The sequence below is a fragment of the Liolophura sinensis genome, chromosome 5, assembly GCF_032854445.1.
Source record: "Liolophura sinensis isolate JHLJ2023 chromosome 5, CUHK_Ljap_v2, whole genome shotgun sequence".
NCBI lineage: Eukaryota > Metazoa > Mollusca > Polyplacophora > Chitonida > Chitonidae > Liolophura > Liolophura sinensis.
The window spans coordinates 7,142,282-7,166,073 of NC_088299.1; the positions used below are offsets into that span (position 1 = coordinate 7,142,282).

Consider the following 23,792-nt stretch of genomic DNA (forward strand, 5'->3'; position numbering starts at 1 on the left):
CACTACTATATAGATGGACTTTAGGGACTCGGGTTAACAAACTGTGTACATGTATAAAAGCCCTTCAGTGCTGTCTCTGGCTCCAGATTCAGCATTGTAGGACCATGTTAACAAACTGTGTACATGTGTAAAAGCCCTTCAGTGCTGTCTCTGGCTCCAGATTCAGCATTGTAGGACCATGTTAACAAACTGTGTACATGTGTAAAAACCCTTCAGTGCTGTCTCTGGATCCAGATTCAGCATTGTAGGACCATGTTAACAAACTGTGTACATGTATAAAAGCCCTTCAGTGCTGTCTCTGGCTCCAGATTCAGCATTGTAGGACCATGTTAACAAACTGTGTACATGTGTAAAAGCCCTTCAGTGCTGTCTCTGGCTCCAGATTCAGTTTTGTGGAACCATGTTAACAAACTGTGTACATGTATAAAAGCCCTTCAGTGCTGTCTCTGGCTCCAGATTCAGCATTGTAGGACCATGTTAACAAACTGTGTACATGTATAAAAGCCCTTCAGTGCTGTCTCTGGCTCCAGATTCAGCATTGTAGGACCATGTTAACAAACTGTGTACATGTATAAAAGCCCTTCAGTGCTGTCTCTGGCTCCAGATTCAGTTTTGTGGAACCATGTTAACAAACTGTGTACATGTATAAAAGCCCTTCAGTGCTGTCTCTGGCTCCAGATTCAGTTTTGTGGAACCATGTTAACAAACTGTGTACATGTATAAAAGCCCTTCAGTGCTGTCTCTGGCTCCAGATTCAGCATTGCAGGACCATGTTAACAAACTGTGTACATGTATAAAAGCCCTTCAGTGCTGTCTCTGGCTCCAGATTCAGTTTTGTGGAACCATGTTAACAAACTGTGTACATGTGTAAAAACCCTTCAGTGCAGTGTGACCGTCACCCCCATCCCATATCATCCCCTCCCCTCCCTTGCTTTCCAACACCCCAAGTCTTGTGTAGTTTTCTTTCTATCACAAGAAAATACCATTAGCTAACGAGCAAAGGAAAACTGAAGTCAAATAAAATATACAATATACATATTTTGTCACCATTTGTCACGTCTGTGTGTTTGAGCTTGTCAGTGAAACTGCGTAGATAACATAGTTTTTAGGTGCACTTTTACTACAACAATTACTAAAAGCAAACTTGCTTTAAGTGTAAAAATTTACGTCTCCCAAGGTCGAATTGATGAACAGATCATTGTGATAACTTGTACTCTCAGACTTAAAATCTCTTGCATTAACACTTCCAATCACAGACTAAAAAATGGACATTCATGTACATGTGAAACGTTTGAACCCCTCACTTTAAATTTAAATTCAATTTAAAGCAACATTATTCACAGCATCAGCAACCTATGAAAAAAAAATCCCATTTTAGTTAAGTGAATAGGCTGTCAAAATTTACCAATTTTCTCACTAAGCAAGATGTGTTGTTGTTGTTGTATCATGGGTACCAAATTTTGCTGAAGCTACTGTTGTTGTTGTTGCTGTCCCAAGGTGACGCATCATCTTCTCAGAAAGACTTCTTTTCGTTTCTTTTTTGTTTTTTTTTTGTTTTTTTACAGAAAGCTTGTCAACATCTCAACAAAATTCACATTTTCACAAATGCAGTAAATGCACTACTTATTTTTGTCCAATCGTACTCTCTTTGTTACACGGCCACATGAAAGGCCCATAATAAAAATAACCCCAATTATGGTCACCAAAACACCAAGGAAATAATTTCTGGATGGCGAAGTGGACATTCCTTCCATGACTTCCTTCAAACTCTCTGGTGGAGCAACCTGGGGACAAAAAAGACAACAAAAAGATAAAATAACAAATCAATTAATCAATTTGAATCATTTTTTATGTATTCCTGTTATTATCACAGAACATCTACAATAAAAAAAGTTACATTGTGTTGTCCAATTATTTTACTACCCTAATTCCTCAACCTTCTTTGCACACAAAAGGGCATTTCAGTTCAACTTATGCATATTTTTAACCTGAATTTCAAGGCAAAACCACTCTTTAGTTTGGCCAATTTCATGGCTTCACGGAATGTATCATTTTACAAATGAGTATACTCAGTATAATGCCTTCAGAATATTCTTGAAAAAACACCTTACAAATATGCAAAATGGCTGAAGAATTACAGTAAATCCAACATTTTTTTCTTCTTCATAAACTTTTTTTTTGTCTCCCACGTCATAAAATTATAGACAACACACCAAGTCAAAAAAAACATCCTCACAAGGTAAGTTGTTTTTTTTCCCTTCGGTGTAGGTGTTTCCTCGACTGTTTTCGATAAGGTAACTAGTTACGCCAAGTTTTGGGTTAGTCTTGTTTCCAAGTACCCTAATCCTACCAATTTTTGGGACAGATATCAGTGGTTCTAAAAGCAGAATATTATACATAAAGATATGAGTATGTTGTTCATTAGATGAACAAACCATGCGAGAAAACAGTAACTAAATATTCCTGCTACAATTAGATGTATAACGGCTAAAAAGAGCAGACCACGTGTCCCAAAAATTAGAAGAAATAGGGTAGGTCATCCTGTGAAATCTCTCAGCATTACGTTTAGTCACGTGATCATATAGACCACATTTCTAAATCAATGTTGTACGACGAAACCTAGCTCGAGTCTCCCTTGCACACCTAAGACAAACAATCTGATTGGTCACAACAGCCCCTCCTTACCTTTGCGGCTAATTCCCACATTTCTTTCCTCTGTTGTAATTTTTCTTTACAGGCTGGTGTTATTCTGACATTGTCCTCCAACAACGACAACAGACACGACATAACTGTAAAAATGTAAGGTAAACCCGGAGGTTGATTGTGAGAATACAGTAAGGCTTGCTGAAATTAACACTTTTATATCACCTGTACAAGAAATATTCATTTATTTCACAGTTGTTCAGCACCACACTCATGACACTGTTCTGGAAACTGTTCTGCCTGTAGCAGTAAATCACCAACCTTTGGTAAACGAGCTTCATGCAAGACCAGACAAGTGAGCACCTTCACCTGCTTATTGCCAATGAGCTCATGGAAACAAAGAAAGCAGAAGAATATCGAAAATGGCCCAGAATGAGACACTTTTAATAAATGTATGAAATATATGTGTAAAACAAGAAAAGTAATATAGGCAATCAAACTTTCTGACTATAAAGTCCATGACTTTTTTCACAAGTTTTAGTCAAAAATTCCAAAGCAAATTCTACCTTGAGTACCACAACATTGTTGGGTAATCTTCAGTGTGATTAGAGATAACACCACTGAAAATATATCTGGGCTTTACTAATACGAAAAGCATGAAATGCTTAGATGATATTTGTTCTTGATGGAGGTCAAAATTTCAGAGCTGGATATCTAGCTATATAAGACTTTTTCAGACTTGGAAAATCGGGAATCAAATTCCAGAGCTTTGCTGGACTTCACTACTCACCTTGCCCCTGTCCTGGTTTGACGTCAGAACAATGGTGTCGGATATCGCTGACGCAAGCCGAGTGTAACAGTGGATCTATGTGTACATCTATTTGTCCCTCTGCGATTATTCGGGACACCTCCTACAAAAGAAAAACGGTTTGTTTCTTGTTTAGGAATAACCCCATTCACCACAACAATTCAGTCAAACCAAATATTTAAGTTAGTTCTAATAAAAGTAACTCTCTATTTAGGATAAAAGGTAAATGCAGTTCTCAATCCTTTAAAGAAAATGTTTTTCAAGGATATTAAAGGACCAAACATCCTATGTTTTTTCAGCATTTACCATGCAGTTAAAGTATAAATAATCTTGTACATATTTATTAATCGTGGATACTATTTTAGTAGGTTATTTATATGACTTTTCAGGCTTAGGGCAATACGATATTTAATGTTAAACAATCATATACTTGCAACATGCTCAAACTTATCCCAAAATCAACTCTTTTTCAAGAACTTTTTCAAACAAATTTAAAGACTTTCATGGATTTCATGGACCAGTGGAAACATTATAATATCCCCAGATCCCTCATATTGAACTTGATGTTACAAAATATCATTAATCCTGTATTATAGGCCAAGAAAACTTGGTGTTTATGACAAGTATTACAAAAATAGGCTTATCTGTGTATAGGTCAAGAAGACTAGGGCCCAGTTGTTTGACAGTGTATTAGCTAATACTGGTATTAGGTCGCATTTTACATTTAATATTGTAGCCTAACTCAGCATCCAATCCAGTTCTCCAAAATTCAAGTATAACAGCAGCAGTTTTACTGAATATTTAATGCAATGGTACACGATTTGTTTAAGACTAAGTACAAAATTGAAGACTTGACAAAGTCAAATCTGGTACTGAGTTTAAAACCAGTTTTGAACAACCGGACCTTCGTGTTCATGACAAATTTTACAAAAATAGTCTTATTTGTGTATAGGCCAAGAAAACTTGGTTTTCATGACAGCCATTACAAAAATAGGCTTATCTGTGGCAAAGACAACTTTGTGTTCATGACAAGTATTACACAGGGGAGATGTGTCCTCACCATAGCACAGGTGTCCTCCTTAATCTTCTTCTGTTTGAGAAGTTTCTTCAGGCACTCCTCCACAGCACCTTTCTCATCAGGAACAGCTTCGTTTACCTTGTTATCAGGTTGCTGTACCAAGGCGTCAGCACACTGCTCCTTTATCTGAGGTAACATGTAGTCAACCACATATCTTGAGTATTGATAAAACAGACACATATATGTACATCTCTCTCAACTCTTGTGTTGTGAAAATGTACACAAGACAAGAGCTATCTTTCACTGTGAAAGTTTTCAAAATATTTTATGATCAATTCTAGTTACAAGCCATTCTGAGTTTGAACGTGATCTCCAACGAATTTTGTGTCAGGCCATCGGAAGAGACTTGTGAAAGCTGGCAACAACTTTTATGTTGCCACCAAGGCCAACACACAGTAAACGTTGGGGAATATACACTCGTGTTACTGCCGGTTGTGAAGAATATGTGTACTATTTTGAATGCTTTATAGAGTTATACTCATAGAAAAATAGAATGTACATACAAAATTTTAACTTTATATGTGTCATAGTCGTAAGGAAGGTGTGTACAAAATTTAAATTATGCTTACTTGACTGAATTAGTCATAGCAGTAGATGTGTTCACGGTTGTATTTTATCTATTTATCTGATTCATGTTTTATGCTGTAGTGAAGAATATTTCACTCATACGACACCAGCAATCATTATGGTGGGAGGAAACCGGGCAGAGCTTTGTAAATGTACTGAACTACCTTGGTTAAATAAAGATATTATTATTTTTACATGTTCAGCTTAAAACATTTGGAAACATTCAGTTAAATTAAATTTACCGTATCTTTACAGGCGTTAGCCAGCACAGGATCTTGCCTATAGTCCAGAGCTGCATCATGGATTACCTCCCTTATGTACATCTCACACTTTTGCGATAATCTCTGCAATGTAATAAAGTTACAGGTTTTAAACTGAGTAAGTGTTAATGAACGCGCAGCTCATCCAACTTTACAACCATTTGTGTGACTAATCATGCCAGAATTTATTTATTCATAGGACTGGTGTTTCACACCGCACTCAAGAATATTTGGCTTATAAGACAGTGGCCAGCATTATGGTGGGAAGAAACCCGCCACTACCCACAGGTTACTGCCAGACCTTCCCAGGCAAGAGATAGAACTATATTACCTCCATTGCCAAATTACACAGACATGTACATGTACTCATTTGGCCTGATTCTGAGGGTCTACTGATCTTGGAAGAATGTTTTGAGCTTCATTTGAAAGGTTACAAGAGGATACTCTCCTGGAAAAATTTAAGTTCCAGCATCAAAGGTAATATTTTGTTTAAAATACTTGTTAATAAAAGCACTTTTCTGGGGAAATTTTTAGCGTAACAGCAGTAGGGTGGAAGTGTTTGCTCAAGTCTTGATTCAATGACATTTCTTGGCTAAATGATTTTGTCATTTTCTAACAGCAAAATGCTTGCTTCCTGTTTAGGCATAAACAGGGGAACTATTCCGCCTGACTTACATTAATCTTAAACTGTTTTTTAAGACAGGCTATGACTTTGCCTTCCATCAAATCACTTGGTGTTTTGGCCAGAGCACTTCGACAAAACTTTGGTACATCTTGAGTGCAGGCTTCCTGAAGTTGTGGGTTGAGTCGATAATCTGCAAAACAAAATAGAAATCAAATGAGTAACATGTATACTATTTTGATTTAAAATTGTTATTAAACACCACAGTCAAGAATTTTTCATTTATACTACGGCTATCAATTTTATGGGTAAAGGAAACTGAAGCGAATGGGGTAAACCACCGACTGTTCATAATTTAGTGAATGTGATGTACAGATATGTACACCGCAATGGTGGAAGACAAGTGATCCTTAACGTACCTTAGACGGCGCAAATGACCTCACAAGTGATGTGGAGCGCTTATTATAATTAAGGTCCAACCAAATTCAGGTTTGAACTTGCACTTCATGCATCATACAGACTGTGAAGCAAGCCCCACTAGATCACAGCCCATCCCCATCTTTATCTTTGTCCTCTAATCTACTGACCTTTGTTTTGCATGATTTGTCGCTCTATGACAGTTCGATGACATCTCTGGTCAAAGTCGTCTTCTGTCTGATGTTGCTTCAGACAGTCCAGAATCTGATGAGGCTCCGAATGGGGGCAGTAAACCTGAGGGAAGAACACCACCAAACAACAGATGAGAACAGTAACCCTATGATAATAACATGAAACAATTGATGAAAACAGTAAACCTATGATAACAACATGAAACAACTGATGAGAACAGAAAAACTACGATAACAAGATGAAACAACTGCTGAGAACAGAAAACCTATGATAGCAACATGAAACAACTGATGAGAACAGACAATCTATGACAACAACAGCACCAAACCCTTTGATGAGAACTGTAACCCTATTAACACAGTACTACCAAACCTTTGATGAGAACAGAAAACCTATGAAACCAACAGCATCAAACAACAGATGAGAACAGTAAACCTATAAATACAGCAACATCAAACAACAGATAAGAATAGTAACTCTATGAACACAGCAACACCAAACATGAGATGAGAACAGCAAACTTATGAACACAGCAACACCAAATGTCAGATGAGAGCAGTAAACCTATGAACACAGCAACAGCAAACATCAGATGAGAACAGCAAACTTATGAACACAGCTACACCAAACATCAGATGAGAACAGTAAACCTATGACAATAACAACATCAACCATCAGATGTGAACAGTAAACCTATAAACACAGCACCACCAAACATAAAATGAGAACAGTAAACCTATGACAACAACAAAGATCAGATGAGAACAGTAAACCTATGACAACATCAAAGATCAGATGAGAACAGTAAACCTATGACAACATCAAAGATCAGATGAGAACAGTAAACCTATGACAACAACAAGTACACAAAACATCGAACAAGAGCAATAAACCAATAACACCATCAACATCAAACAGATGAGAACAGTAAACCTATGACAGCAACAATATGAAACAGATGAAAACAATAACCCTATAAATACAGTAACATCCAACAACAGTGATCAATCATTCACCATAGGCCAAACACAATAACCACGAATAAAAACAAAATTGCAACATGATTTTACAACTATGGAGAATTGATGCACAGTCTGAAATTTGTGTGAATTTACAGAACAGAATATATCAGAAAAATGTGCATATATTTAACCTAAAGCTAGCTTATTGAGTTACTGGGAATACTAGTGCTACAGAATAGTGAGAAGACCATAAATTTCGTCCATAGACTAACATGACCATTTTCCTGATTCTGAGAGTTCTAATGATATAGCAAGGTGTATTGAGGTTTGTTTGGAACATGGGATGATATTCTACTGGAAAATTGTAAGTTTCAGCACCAAAAATAATATTTTGTGACATTCACTTGCCACTAAAAATGCACTTTTGCGGGCGTAGTTTTATGTCATTTAGGGTACCTTAAGATTTCAGACTTTTTGCCTTTTTCCACATATATAGTTGTAATCTATTGTTCCTTAAGACACAAGCCGCCAAATTACAATTTAAGTTAATTATAAGGACATTCATTCTTTCAAACACATTCTGTATCAAAAAATACAATGAGCTTTGTTACCTTTATCATTTTTTTGCAGTTATTCATCAGAGCATAATCTGCTCCTTCTTTTACCTCCACCTCCTGTAAATACAACAACAGACGAGGATTGCTCACTGATCAAGTAATCGTTTGATCTCTGTGACTGATGACTTCGATTCACCACTTACAGATAAAACATGACAGCAACAATAATATACATTTATTTTGTTATTTGATTTATAGTAATGGAAGCATGGGAGGTAACTCAGCACAGTTTGGTGGGGATAACGGAAGTATGGGAGGTAACTCAGCACAGTTTATATAGGAAACTTGGAACCACATATCAGTCAGTCGGGCAGGTTTATGGGTGAGGACAACGCAAGTATGGGAGGGAGCCCTCCACAGACCAAAGGAAACTAGGAAGAAACCTTTTACCACATATCAGCCAGTAGGGCAGGTTTATGGTTGGTGATAATGGAAGTTTCGGAGGTAGCCCTGCACAGACCAAAGGAAACTAGGAAGAAACCTTTCACCCCATATCAGCCAGTCAGGTCGGTTTATGGTTGGTGATAATGGAAGTTTGGGAGGTAGCCCTGCACAGACCAAAGGAAACTAGGAAGAAACCTTTCACCATATATCAGCCAGTCAGGTCGGTTTATGGTTGGTGATAATGGAAGTTTGGGAGGTAGCCCTGCACAGACCAAAGGAAACTGGGAAGAAACCTTTCACCACACATCAGCCAGTTCGGTAGGTTTATGGGTGGGGATAACGGAAGTATTGGAGGTAGCCCTGCACACACCATAGGAAACTGGGAAGAAACCTTTCACCACATATCAGCCAGTCGGGCAGGTTTATGGGTGGGGATAACGGAAGTATGGGAGGTTGCCCTGCACACACCAAAGGAAACTAGGAAGAAACCTTTCACCACATATCAGCCAGTCGGGCAGGTTTATGGGTGGGGATAACGGAAGTATGGGAGGTTGCCCTGCACAGACCAAAGGAAACTAGGAAGAAACCTTTCACCACATATCAGCCAGTCGGGCAGGTTTATGGGTGGGGATAACGGAAGTATGGGAGGTTGCCCTGCACAGACCAAAGGAAACTAGGAAGAAACCTTTCACCACATATCAGCCAGTCGGGCAGGTTTATGGGTGGGGATAACGGAAGTATGGGAGGTTGCCCTGCACAGACCAAAGGAAACTAGGAAGAAACCTTTCACCACATATCAGCCAGTCGGGCAGGTTTATGGGTGGGGATAACGGAAGTATGGGAGGTTGCCCTGCACAGACCAAAGGAAACTGGGAAGAAACCTTTCACCACATATCAGCCAGTCGGGCAGGTTTATGGGTGGGGATAACGGAAGTATGGGAGGTTGCCCTGCACAGACCAAAGGAAACTAGGAAGAAACCTTTCACCACATATCAGCCAGTCGGGCAGGTTTATGGGTGGGGATAATGGAAGTATGGGAGGTTGCCCTGCACAGACCAATGGAAACTAGGAAGAAACCTTTCACCCCATATCAGCCAGTCAGGTCGGTTTATGGGTGGTGATAATGGAAGTTTGGGAGGTAGCCCTGCACAGACCAAAGGAAACTAGGAAGAAACCTTTCACCAGATATCAGCCAGTCGGGTAGGTTTATGGGTGGGGATAACAGAAGTATGGGAGGTAGCCCTGCACAGACCAAAGGAAACTAGGAAGAAACCTTTCACCACATATCAGCCAGTCGGGCAGGTTTATGGGTGGTGATAATGGAAGAATGGGAGGTAGCCCTGCACAGACCAAAGGAAACTAGGAAGAAACCTTTCACCACATATCAGCCAGTCGGGTAGGTTTATGGGTGGGGATAACGGAAGTATGGGAGGTAACCTTGCAGAGAAGGAAGGAAACTAGGAAGAAACTTTTCACCACATACCAGTCAGCTGGTCAGGCTTAAGGCAGGACGAAACAAAAGATATAAAAGGTATGTGTACCTTCTGAGGGAAACTAGGAAACCTTTCATCATATATCAGCACCAGCTGGTCAGATGTATGGGACGTACATGTAACAAAGTATTTCTTGTGGAAATATAGGATCAACCTTTTAATAGATAGACAGCACTAGCTGATACGACAATTAAAACGTTTTTATCATCAAATAAAAATAATGTATAAACTGAAAAGGCCACTGCACAAAATAAATGTACACAAAAAGGATGTCTTTGTGTCTGTGACACAACAAACAGGGATATATCAAAGGAGAAACTAAAATCTTTGATATGCACATGAATTTCACAGAACTCAAATTTTTGTATGCACATCAGCTTACCTCTCTCACAAACAACAATTTTTTGCAGGGTTTTGTTAATTTCTTCTGGTGCTTCTTTAGACACTCAATCACCTAAGAAAGAAAATCAACACCTGAACAATTAAGGTAAGTTTTTGGTGCATAAATTTCTACTACACATGTACACGCAGATGTATAACTAACTCTAACAGACTGTATTATATTCAACAAAGTTTTGTGACCATTAGCAGTATTTTTTCTCTTTGCTCTGGCAAAATTCTGCGAACACCTAATTCAAAATGTATGTTTCATATGTCTTAGTCCATGCTGAACATTGTTCACCACCACAAAACACTGCCTTCAAAATAGCTAGAGGCTACATTTTTAACAGTACAAGATTTAGATCAAGTTTGAAACCTGGCCAAGCTCTGTCAGAATATCTGATGGTTCACCCAATGGCAACTGGACATCTGAAAGTGTCCACCTAACATCAGAATATCTGACAGTGTCCACCTAGCATCAGAATATCTGACAGTGTCTACCTAACATCAGAATATCTGACAGTGTCTACCTAACATCAGAATATCTGACAGTGTCCAGATGACATCAGAATATCTGACAGTGTCCACATGACATCAGAATATCTGATAGTGTCTAGATGACATCAGAATATCTGATAGTGTCCAGATGATATCAATATATCTAACAGTGTCCACCTAACATCAGAATATCTGATAGTGTCCAGATGACATCAGCATATCTGACAGAGTCCACCTAAAATCAGAATATCTGATAGTGTCCAGATGACATCAGAATATCTGACAGTGTCCACATGACATCAGCATATCTGATAGTCTCTAGATGACATCAAAATATCTGACAGTGTCAAACCTAACATCAGAATATCTGACAGCGTCCGGATGACATTAGCATATCTGACAGTGTCCACCTAACATCAGAATATCTGATTGTGTCTAGATGACATCAGAATATCTGACAGTGTCCACCTAACATCAAAATATCTGACATTTTCCACCTAACATCAGAATATCTGATTGTGTCTAGATGACATCAGAATATCTGACAGTGTCTACCTAACATCAGAATATCTGAAAGCGTCCAGATGACATCTGCATATCTGACAGTGTCCACCTAACATCAAAATATCTGACAGTGTCTAGATGACATCAGAATATCTGACAGTGTTTACCTAACATCAGAATATCTGACAGCGTCCAGATGACATCTGCATATCTGATAGTGTCCACCTAACATCAGAATATCTGATAGTGTCTAGATGACATCAGAATATCTGACAGTGTCCACCTAACATCAGAATATCTGACAGTTTCCACCTAATATCAGAATATCTGAAAGTGTCCACCTAACATAAGAATATCTGACAGTGTCCACCTAACATCAGAATATGACAGTGTTTAGCTGGCATCAGAATGTCCAGCAGTGTCCAAAAAAGAGGCTTAATTTCACTTTTGACAAATGCATTGACCTCATTTAGGGTGCTTAAAGATGGACACATCTAAAAACATTTACATGTAGTGTGCATCCTTGAAAATGTAGCTTTTCTAACATCCCCCTCAATAAGATTTACATACATTATTTGGGACAACAAAGTAGCCTTGTAAGACCTTAGGGTTGCCCTCTGCCCTCAGATAGCTCAACACTTTTTCTATGATTTTATACATAACAACCTAGGGTCATGTTTGAAGTTTGGAGACAACTATATCCTTCATGTAAGACTAACCTTGGCTCTACCAGGCTCAATATGGTCACAGAATTCTTCCTTATCTCTCTGACAAGCCTTCTTCAGGTCAGGATCAAGTTCAATATTTTCAGACTGCAAAGACAAACACAGTTAATTAATACACCTGCATCCATAAAAAATCTTGTTTGTTATACAAACAAAGTGAGGCAGTTCAAAATGATGCACTTCCTGCAACTTTTTACACGATCTGAGCAAGAATATGGACAACAAACTTTGCTATAAACATAAAAATTAAATTTTTATTGTTTAACTCATTACATCTATGGCTATTATCAATCTGCAAACTTTTTGTCCAATGAAGAACTTAAAAACATCCCTAGTGAGTACAAAAAATAGACCTGTCAGATAAACTAGGGTTACTATCACTTCTCTCGCCCTCCCTTTATCACTTCCCCCTCTCTCCCTCCCTCTATAACTTCCCCCTCTCTCCCTCCCTCATTCTATCACTTCTCTCTCCTCCCCCCTCACCCCCACTCTATCACTTTCCCTTCCCCTCCCTCCCTCCCTCACTCTTGCGCACACACTAAATCCACCATGACCACACTGCCCACTGCTGTTTGGTACTAGATACACTGTCTACTATGTCACCATACACATAATTAACCCAACATGGAAACACAAAACAAAGTTCTCACCCTCTGCAGAAGTTCAAACCTCAGCTGTCTGCGACATGGTTTTGTTATCCGATGCTTTTCCTCAAACAATGTATCATTTCGCACGATTTCGCTCAGGCAAGACACAACATTATATCTTTGGACAGAGGAATTGAAAGTCATATAACATACATGTATCTGATGACATATGCTAAATGATTCAGTGAATTAAGAGTCACACAGAGCCACTTCATTTTGCAGAGAAATACAACAAATCACATACAAATACCTACTTATAAAATGTTCTATAATATCTTCTACATCCTGCCCCCCTCCCTCCCACCATGATGTACAAGTTTTCAAATATTATAGATGGAAATATATTATATCTGATGGCAATCATAAGCAAAAAATTATGTCTTATTTCAAGTGCTTGGGGGAAAATAACCATATTAAGGTCAAATGCAGTGAACTGATCCGGCACTACACATACAAGTGATGAGTAGGAAATTTTGCTCCACTGTTTTATCACTGATCTATATGAGAGGACTTACTTGGTCTTTTTATCTTTACAGTAAGTCAGCACTGACGTTTTACAGTTCTCCTTGAACTTGTGGTTGAATCGAAAATCTTTCAATGATGTCTGAAAAAAAAAAAAAGATGAAACTTTTTTTCAGTTAGTTAAATTGAAAACCTTTCCATGAAATATGACAAAAGAATAGACAGCTTGCAGAGTGTATAGCCCTATCATACTTATGTAAGGTTTCAAATACCCTACATCCTCACCAAAAATGCATGAAGCACATGTTTTGCTATATAAGAGAAATATTATCTGACCTAGACAGGTTATTTTACAGTTCATATGTGCCCATACCTGTACAATACATTTGAGTCTTGCAAATCACATGAATTATCTTTACAAACTGTGTCTAAAGTTCTACTTTACGCGCTAAATTTATTGAGGATTTAGAGCATCTCCTGTACAGATTAACAGGAAAGTGCCATGATGTATTGGCCTTCTTTATTTTGGGAATAAGTTGAGGCAGCAGATACAATTGCTATTAAACATCGCTGATAGATTTCCTTATGTATTTATTTATTCAATAATTTATTTATTTATTTGATTGGAGTTCTATGGCCTACTGAAAAACATTTCAATTTGTGATATGCGACAGCGGCCAGCATTGTGGTGGGAGGCCTAGCATTGCATGGGGAAAACCTATGACCATCTGCAAGTTGCTGGCAGACCTTCCCACTTAAATGTATGACCAGAGATGAAGTCAGCATGAGGATTTCTACATAGCCAGAGTGTAAAAAAACTAACCGGAGGGAGGGAGGAGGGGAGGGGGGGGTCGGTCGGACGGATTGTGGCCCAGTGGTTAGCGTGCTAGAGCTGCAGAATGACCCTGGAGGAGTCTCTAACCACTGCAACTCGTGAGTTCAAGTCCAGCTCATGTTGCCTTTCTCCCCAGCTTAATTCGAGGCACAGTCTCATAAGTTAAATATTCCTGAATACAGCATAATCATATAAGTGCTTAAATAATTTAATCTGCCAGCAACTTGGGGATGGCCGTGAGTTCCTCCTGTGCTCTGAAAGGTTTCCTCCCACCATAATGTTGGTCGCTGTCGTATGCGTGAAATATTCTACAGTGTGGCATAAAGCACCAATCAAATAAATAAATAAAAATACTCTTATCTCAAGTATCCAAAGAATTATGTCAACGGACACCTGAAACAAGTCTATTTACATGAGAACATTAGTGATGAGGCCAAGCCAAAACAAACCCAGGTGTGTTGCATGGTTTCAAAAGGTCAAACTTGTCTAGTGGTGGCAGTGATGTGAGTGAGTGTAGGGAGCGGAACTTCACTATGTTGTGAAGAGTATACTTATTGTTATTATTATACTAATACACAGCCCTGAGAGCTCTCCCTTGCTCTTGGACATTCTCAACATCTACAGCAACCAACATCAAGGAAGAAGGAACTATTAATGTAACACAAAAGTTCCCATTGACGCTTTCTCAGTCGATACTTATTTATTTATTTGATTGGTGTTTAACGCCGTACTCAAGAATATTTCACTTATTTGACGGTGTCCAGCATTATGGTGGTCTTAAATAATACAATATTTAATTCTATTCTCAAGCCATGCTTTTAGTATCTGTTCTACGTTTCTCACAAAGATGTTGCATAGGGAGAGGTTTCAAGTAAATATGAACTCACAAGTTGATGGTGTTCTATCCCAGCAGCACATTTGCCATTCATTTCAGCATGGTTTTTGTTCTCAATAAGACACTCCATGATGTCCTCCTCATCTTCCTCATCCAACATATCCTGTGAATGTAATCAGAACATCAAAGTAACATATCTGGTGAATGTAATCAAAACATCAAAGTAACATATCCTGTGAATGTAATCAGGACATCAAAGTAACATATCCTGTGAATGTAATCAAAACATCAAAGTAACATAACCCGTGAATGTAATCAAACATCAAAGTAACATATCCTGTGAAAGTAACCAGAACATCAAAGTAACATATCCTGTGAATGTAATCAAAACATCAAAGTAACATATCCTGTGAAAGTAATCAGAACATCAAAGTAACATATCCTGTGAATGTAATCAGAACATCAAAGTAACATATCTGGTAAATGTAATCATTTCTGTGAAAGAAATCATTAAATCAATTCTACATATCCTGTCAATGAAACCTATAAAATCAATCCAACATATTCTCTGAATGTAATCAAAACATCAAACTAAAACACTTTGTTAATGAATCAAAAAATCAATTAGCAGACACAACAATTCCTCAGTGATTACGTAACAAATCTGGAGGACTTCATCTGGGTCGGTATTTTTTTTACCCAGACACTTTAGCCACTCATCAAATTTTGAAGCCAATACTATTTTTCTCAGCCATACTTTATCAGCAGCCATGACTTAATCTTTCTGACCAACTGATTGAATGGGAGCAGAATCCATATGACTCTTGTAGGCCTTCATCCGTAATTCGTCTCATATGTCTTGGTGTACCGCAGACTTGGTTTCTACTAGCTATATCTGGAGTTTATTCCATGCTACATTTAGAACAATTGCCCTCAAAATAATGGGCCAATGTTTGGGAGCGTGTTTTTTTTTTTTTTCGTTTTTTTTTTTCAACAATCAACCAATCTGTGTAGGGTCCTACTAAAATGTAATTTCCTCCATCAGTTTGAATTTGTTAGAAAATAAATTCGTAAAATTAGTTCATTTAAATGGAGAAATATGATCAATACATTGAAGTAACACAGTGTGACAGGAGAAAACCAGACTACGTACACATTTATGTGACTGAAAACATTTTGAAACATTTAATTTTATTTGTAGATTTCTGTCAAGTAAAATCGCCGTGTGACTGTGTTGTTGTTGTTTCGCCGAGACAAGGACGTTTGAAATAAGAGTAAATGAACGTTTTCACGAGAAAAAAAATTCACTAACAAACCCAGAAAACTCTCATGCCTGAAAAGCACTAGGAGAACTTCGCCAGGTAGTTTTTGTTTAGCACTAGTACATTTCTTAAAGTAACTTTTTCTTTTCGCCAAAAACGTTCACACTTTTTCAAAGTTCATCGACGTTTCAAAAAACTGTTCTAAATTTGCGACAAAGGAGAGCACCAACAGAAGCCCTGAGAATGTGCATCAATTTGGAATGAAAATGGTTCTGGACAACACCAGGTTCTGTTCCAAATTTGATTTGATGCTCACTGATTTCAATCCCTATTAAATTTATTCTGCTACCCTCACACCAGTGTAAATGGAAGAGTGAAACAGATAATTATTGTTTTGATCACTCACTGTTTTAGCACTTCAAACAGGGAAGAGATTGGAAAAAAAATAAAATAGCCTCTCAAAGGGCTGTTTGGACACTCTCCGCTCCCAGCTTACACTGGTCTAAGTGGAAGAGTGAAATTATTGCTTCCATCGCTCACTGTTTTAGCACGTACTTCAAACTAGAAGAGATGGAAAGAAATAAAATCTGGGCATACAGCTCAAATAAAATAGCCTCCCAAAGGGTGGTTTGGACACTCTCTTTCACATTTCTGGCTAACCACCTGGTGTAATTGAGAGAGATATTTTCCCACCTGACAGAAGATTTTAATCATGGGCATACATGCCCTCATCAGGATAACGTCCAGGTTAATGTCAGCGTCTTCTGCCTCTGTGAAGTTACTGACGGCCTCCTGACAGTCCCCGGTCAATTCATCATACCTGTCCTGTAGACAGCGCAGCTCCTGAAAACACAGCAGTTAATAATATGTATCTTTTTTCATTTAAATGTTCAGATTTCATTTAAATCATTAGTGTTTTATACTTGAACTATATGAATTCTATTTCACTGTTTAAATAAAAAAATAAAACAGATGTAATGCATATTATTTATTTATTTTTTTTTAATAATTTATGTTATGCTCTGACAACATGAAAGCCTTTTTATCTTTTGTGGTTCAAAAGAAGCCACTGGCATAGCTGTCAATCACTGTAGAGCACACAAATCAAGATTTACCTCTCCCTGGCCAGTTCCCTCAGAACAGAATTGACCTAGATCCTGTATACACTGTTCTTCTATCTCTGGCATCAAGTTGATGCTCATGGCTCTCGTCCTCATCACACGTTTCACCTCGTTACGACAGCTGCGCTCCACCTGGTGCAACAACAACAACATTGGCAACGTGCAATCAGAGATACATTAGACTGATTGAATAATTGGTATTTAATGCCGGGTTCAAGAATTTTGCACTTAAGAGCAGTGAGAGGTGAACACAAAAATGCAGCATCCTTCTTCAAGGACAACACAGTCTCAGTGATTCAGTGCATCCAACATCTGGGCCAGCAAAGGCCAGGAATATATCAGGCAGTAGGTACATGTAACTGACACAGACAGTCTCAGTGATCCAGTGCATCCACCATATGGGCCAGCAAAGGCCACAAATACATCAGGCAGTAGGTACATGTAACTCACCCAGACAGTCTCAGTGATTCAGTGCATCCACCATCTGGGCCAGCAAAGGCCAGAAATACATCAGGCAGTAGGTACATGTAACTGACATAGCCAGTCTCAGTGATCCAATGCATCCACCATCTGGGCCAGCAAAGGCCACAAATACATCAGGCAGTGGGTACATGTAACTCACCCAGACAGTCTCAATGATCCAGTGCATCCACCATCTGGGCCAGCAAAGGCCACAAATACATCAGGCAGTGGGTACATGTAACTCACCCAGACAGTCTCAGTGATCCAGTGCATCCACCATCTGGGCCAGCAAAGGCCAGAAATACCTCAGGCAGTGGGTACATGTAACTCACCCAGACAGTCTCAGTGATCCAGTGCATCCACCATCTGGGCCAGCAAAGGCCACAAATACATCAGGCAGTGGGTACATGTAACTGACACAGACAGTCTCAGTGATCCAGTGCATCCACCATCTGAGCCAGCAAAGGCCACAAATACATCAGGCAGTAGGTACATGTAACTCACCCAGACAGTCTCAGTGATTCAGTGCATCCACCATCTGGGCCAGCAAAGGCCAGAAATACATCAGGCAGTGGGTACATGTAACTGACACAGACAGTCTCAGTGATTCAGTGCATCCACCATCTGGGCCAGCAAAGGCCACGAATACATCAGGCAGTGGGTATATGTAACTCACCCAGACAGTCTCAGTAATCCAGTGCTTCCACCATCTGGGCCAGCAAAGGCCACAAATACATCAGGCAGTGGGCACATGTAACTGACACAGACAGTCTCAGTGATCCAGTGCATACACCATCTGGGTCAGCAAAGGCCACAAATACATCAGGCAGTAGGTACATGTAACTCACCCAGACAGTCTCAGTGATCCAGTGCATCCACCATCTGGGCCAGCAAAGGCCAGAAATACATCAGGCAGTGGGTACATGTAACTGACACAGACAGTCTCAGTGATTCAGTGCATCCACCATCTGGGCCAGCAAAGGCCAGAAATACATCAGGCAGTAGGTACATGTAACTCACCCAGACAGTCTCAGTGATCCAGTGCATCCACCATCTGGGCCAGCAAAGGCAACAAATACATCAGGCAGTGGGTACATGTAACTGACCCAGACAGTCTCAGTGATCTAGTGCATCCACCATATGGGCCAGCAAAGGCCACAAATACATCAGGCAGTGAGTACATGTAACTCACCCAAACAGTCTCAGTGATCCAGTGCATCCACCATATGGGCCAGCAAAGGCCACAAATACATCAGGCAGTGGGTACATGTAACTGACAGACAGCCTCAGTGATCCAGTGCATCCACCATCTGGGCCAGCAAAGGCCACAAATACATCAGGCAGTGGGTACATGTAACTCACCCAGACAGTCTCAGTGATCCAGTGCATCCACCATCTGGGTCAGCAAAGGCCAGAAATACATCAGGCAGTGGGTACATGTAACTCACTCAGCTAATGACATCTGAGCTTGTGGTAGTCTGTGCTCAAACCAGCATATACCATAATGGTATGTTTCTTACTTTACTCATTATAGTTTTTTTAACCGGTATTTCAAGAATGTTTCAAGAAAGCAGATTTTATGACATTTTCTTGTCTCTAATTTACAAGTTTTTGTTACAATATTTTGCTCAACTGATCTTTCATCTGACCTTATCGTGGTGTACGATATGTCTGTACAGACAAGGTAGGACAAGAGGGCCCGGGTCCAAATCCGTAGATCCCTGAACAACCCATTTGTCTTGTGCTCCACACAGTCGTGCAGCATCTTTGTGACAGTGCTTGTACACACGGTGATCCAGTCTGTAACAACAAACACAAAACAATGATGGATTGACAGACTGGCTGAAGTAATGTCCCCTAGGACTTCCTGAGAATTAATGGAGAGTAGAGAAAATCGTGTAGAGAAAATATTTCAGCACTTTCATGGATTCTACAGAGATCTTACCAATCCAGAATGTTCATTCTCTGTTAGTTTTAGTCTCAGTGTCTTACGTACATGCAAACAGCCCTGTCCTGTAGCCTAGGTCATGTCTAGTCACAAAGCACTGTACACACAAACACAAAATAGTCCTGCCTTAAAGTCTCTGGTCACAAAAGTACTGTATTTACACACACAATATTGTCTTTTCAGCTGCTTAAAGTCTCTGGCCACAAAGTAGCGTATTTCCACACAAACAACAATACAGTTATGTCACCTATTTGAAGTCTCTGGCCATAAAAGTACTGTATTTATGCACACAACACTAATGTCTTATCACCTACTTGAAGTCTTTGGCTACGAAGGACTGTATTTTTTACACATATAGAAAAATTCTGTTTTTCCACCTACTTGAAGTCTCTGGCCACAAAATACTGTATTTCCAGCAAATGTTCAGCACACTCATCATCATTGTCCAGAATGTCTTTCTCCAGTTTCTCCATCAAACAACCCATTACTCTGAAATAAAAATTACATCCATTTAACAAGGCATTCAGACAACACTGGTAGCTCACCTGATTGAGTACTGCAAAATGTTCAAGTCAGGTGATCTGTTCCAATACTGACCTTTAAACCAAAATGCGGTAGAATTATACTGTCATACACAGATATTATTCTCTAATAAGATCTTGTCATAAAATCAACAAGAAAGGCTGTTTACTGTATGCAAAAAGATTGTACAGCAGTGTCTTTGTATGTTATAGAATTCTGTATCGTTGCTATGGCAAAAAACGTCATTGTGGGCAGCGGTCTTTGATGTGCAATTTGCAAACTGCATTTGGCAATCCGTGTACTATGGGGGAGCAATCGCAACCCTGTGAATAGCTGAGCAAATGTTGAGCTATGATAGTAAAAAAAACTTCCTTATGGGAAGATCAAGCACCAACTCGCTAGAGTGACCCTTCATATACAAATCACTATCCACAACTGGCTATGATTGGCTTAGCAAATACTGACAACAGTCACTGCCACAAATATCAGTTAAATTTGGCAAAGTACATGAACATAAACCTTGTACAAAATAGTTTCCTGAAAACGTAGCTATAGAGACACTGTGCCAGAAACTGTAGCCCTGCATAGAGGGTTTCTAGAGAAGATTCTACTGAACATCAAACACAATCAAGTTTATATAACAGGTAAATGTTTACATTAAAAGTCTATCAATCGAAATGGACTACAAAACATTCAGAAAGCCACTAAAAGTTCAACCCTTCATCAGTAGGTCCTTAACCCTTCATTTAAGTACATGTATGTACATTACACACCACACTATACCTGAGACTAGAGAGCTAAAAAAACAAAAAAAAAAGTTAAACCGTGAATCCATGTATGAGAGCTCATTATACAGGAGCTGAAATAAAACAGGTTAACCGAACACCAACACAATTCCCCCTCTCACGCTACTTCGTACCGGCGAGGTAAAATTGTCAATAAAGCCTGCTTTTCTTTGTAGTGAGCATCTTTTTGACCCAATGGAAGTCCATACAATGAGTAATTGATCACTTCACTTGTTTGAAAAGCGTTAGAAGTTAGTGTTTGTTAATGAATTTATAACTGTAACGCATGCTACATTAATAAATTACTTACATGGGTTTTATATTCGATGGCACTTATTTTTGCGGAAATGTGTTTGCCTCCAAATCCGCGAATGTTAGTACCACGCGAATAAAAAGGCATTTACAGTATTTGCTTTCAGCACTACTAATTTCCGTCCTAAAAATGAGAAGAATTAGGGTATACATATTTGGTTGTGCTGTCTTTTCTATAAAATGAGTACCACTGACCTAGCATCCCCTGCTGGTATGTCCCCACAGTATTTGATCACAGAATCACTACAAGCCTCTACCAGGGATTGGTCGATGCGAAAATCCTCTCCAACGTCAGCCTCCTTTAACAAATCCTCGATCTAGGAACACATAAGAAAAAAAACATGTTCTTCATCTAAGACCACATACAAAACACAAATCTCAATCTGACAACAGATACAAAGCACGCGTCCTAAACCTTCTTACAAATACAAAATGCAAATCCTCAACCTGATAACACAAAAAAATACATTTCCTAAATCTGCAAACAATCTGCAAACAAATAATGTACAAAACACTTGTCCCAAATCTCCTTACACATACAAAACACAAGTCCTCAATCTGATGACAGAGACAAAAAATACATTTCCTAAATCTGCAAACACATACCAAACAAGTGTGCTCAAACAAAGAACATGAAAAATCTCTTCTTATAACATACACACCAAACAAGTCATCAACTAGCAAACAAAAACTAGGTCTCAATCAGACAAAAGCTCATTCCCTTCTGAAAGAAAGACAGAAAAAACATAGCTGAAAAAAAAACAAGGAAAGAACCACAGCTGTTTAACACAAATGATTAAATGACTGAAAAAATCACACATGTTTAACGTTTCCATATTTGAATGTATGTATATAGGCTTGGGTTTAACATTGTACTTAACAATTTTTCAGTCATATGACGATGAGGAGGCGGACCCTCTAACCATTAGGCCACAGAAGGGGTTGATTCAGTATTTAACACACTCACTGCTCTCATACAAATCTCTCCGAGTACATGGTCATGTCTCTCGCCTGGTTTTCGCCGTGCCTTGCTCATCAGGCAGTGAAGAGTTTTACCTCCCGCCCCTAGGCCATCACAGAGGGTTCCGATCTCGTTTTGACAATCCACAACAATTTCTGGGCTGATCTGGTAATCAGACATCAAACTTTTTCGCCACTCGGTCATCTCTGCTACACACTTACCAGCGACATGTCCACCTGAAAAGTATGACAGTAATGAGTGTTGACATATCATGCAGGCTTCATACAAGTATGCCCGGTAGATGTACTTAAATAAGTCAAAACTTAAAAGCAAAAACAACAAACAATGTAATCTGACATATTCATGAATAGGGGAGAAAACACACCTAAACAACCACAGCCATTTCTTTCTGATGTGCTTGGTAATTCAACAAATCAATTTTTGCTAAATGTTAGAATAACTGGAAACACAATGTAGGGAATTCACACCCCAAGCACTTAAGACAAGACAGTGTTTGGGTGACACTGCAAGTACACACAGCTACGTTCTCGGGTTATAGAGATACCTCGCACCCAACTGATCTAAATTGATAGCATGGTAGCAATTTCGATTTTCTCACCCTCTGAGATGTCTCAATTATGCCATATAACAAAGACAAAAAGTTCTGTTGGTATGTGGGATACCTTATCAATGCATATATACATTTAGTCCAGTGTTGCTTTCTTTTTAGTTCCATTTGTTTACTTACCTATTTCCCTGGTACTTAACTTCATACTCAATAATTTTCAGTTTATTAAACAACAGTGGTCAACAGAGACTCCTGATTTAAAGTCTAATTGGGCAGGAAATGATCTGCCGTAAAGAGATCAAAATTAGTGCTGAATTTGCGCATTTTTCAAGTTCCACTTTCAATGTATTATGATGAAACTGATATCAGAGTTTAATGTGAAGTTACTTTTTTCACACTTAAGGTCCGGTTGGCCTCCGTGATCTGTTGGTTCCTGTTTTCTTAAGGCCTATTGGACGAAGCTTCAGGACAAATTTGTATGAAGATACTGAGCCATTAGTTTCGAAGATCCTGTGGACAAAGTTATATTACATCTATATGATGGCTGATGGATAACAGACAACAAACAGGACACACTAGCATAATACATCTGCCCTATTTCATTGTTTGGTGGGGGTGGAGCAGAAGACACAATGAACTGATCAGCCCGGCTAACCTGTTTTCTGGACTCCTTCCAGACACAATAAAATGGCAGCACGCTTGGCAAACATCAGGTTAGGACCTCCTCCTAAACACTTGTACTGCTTGATATCCTCGTCACAGGCATCAGATAACGTCTTGTCTGCTTTGTAGTTTTCGCCAATCAGTCTCTGTCGTATGATTAATCGCTGCCGACACTGAAAGCATAAAATCCACAGGTTACTTTATTTATATGATTATTTACTCAGTACATTACCTGGCAAAGTCCATGTGCCTCGTGTA

At 39.0% G+C, this 23,792-nt stretch overlaps 1 protein-coding gene across 1 annotated transcript in view; it reads right to left on the minus strand.

Annotated features, from left to right (window-relative positions):
- Window positions 1-665: 665 nt before the first annotated feature.
- The window catches only part of LOC135465572 (Golgi apparatus protein 1-like), a 38,984-nt gene continuing 15,857 nt past the window's right edge, over window positions 666-23,792 (minus strand). The window contains exons 6-25 of the mRNA XM_064742824.1: window positions 23,527-23,707; window positions 22,310-22,539; window positions 21,538-21,659; window positions 20,105-20,212; window positions 19,425-19,575; window positions 17,308-17,445; window positions 16,886-17,035; window positions 14,983-15,093; window positions 13,314-13,402; window positions 12,802-12,916; window positions 12,146-12,238; window positions 10,426-10,497; window positions 8,161-8,223; window positions 6,566-6,689; window positions 6,032-6,171; window positions 5,339-5,440; window positions 4,512-4,655; window positions 3,434-3,554; window positions 2,686-2,789; window positions 666-1,784 (exon numbers count right to left, since the gene is read on the minus strand). Of these exons, the coding sequence (XP_064598894.1) occupies window positions 1,620-1,784; window positions 2,686-2,789; window positions 3,434-3,554; window positions 4,512-4,655; window positions 5,339-5,440; window positions 6,032-6,171; window positions 6,566-6,689; window positions 8,161-8,223; window positions 10,426-10,497; window positions 12,146-12,238; window positions 12,802-12,916; window positions 13,314-13,402; window positions 14,983-15,093; window positions 16,886-17,035; window positions 17,308-17,445; window positions 19,425-19,575; window positions 20,105-20,212; window positions 21,538-21,659; window positions 22,310-22,539; window positions 23,527-23,707 (2,523 nt within the window). The 3' untranslated portion in view covers window positions 666-1,619. The remainder of the gene's footprint in view (window positions 1,785-2,685; window positions 2,790-3,433; window positions 3,555-4,511; window positions 4,656-5,338; window positions 5,441-6,031; window positions 6,172-6,565; window positions 6,690-8,160; window positions 8,224-10,425; window positions 10,498-12,145; window positions 12,239-12,801; window positions 12,917-13,313; window positions 13,403-14,982; window positions 15,094-16,885; window positions 17,036-17,307; window positions 17,446-19,424; window positions 19,576-20,104; window positions 20,213-21,537; window positions 21,660-22,309; window positions 22,540-23,526; window positions 23,708-23,792) is intronic.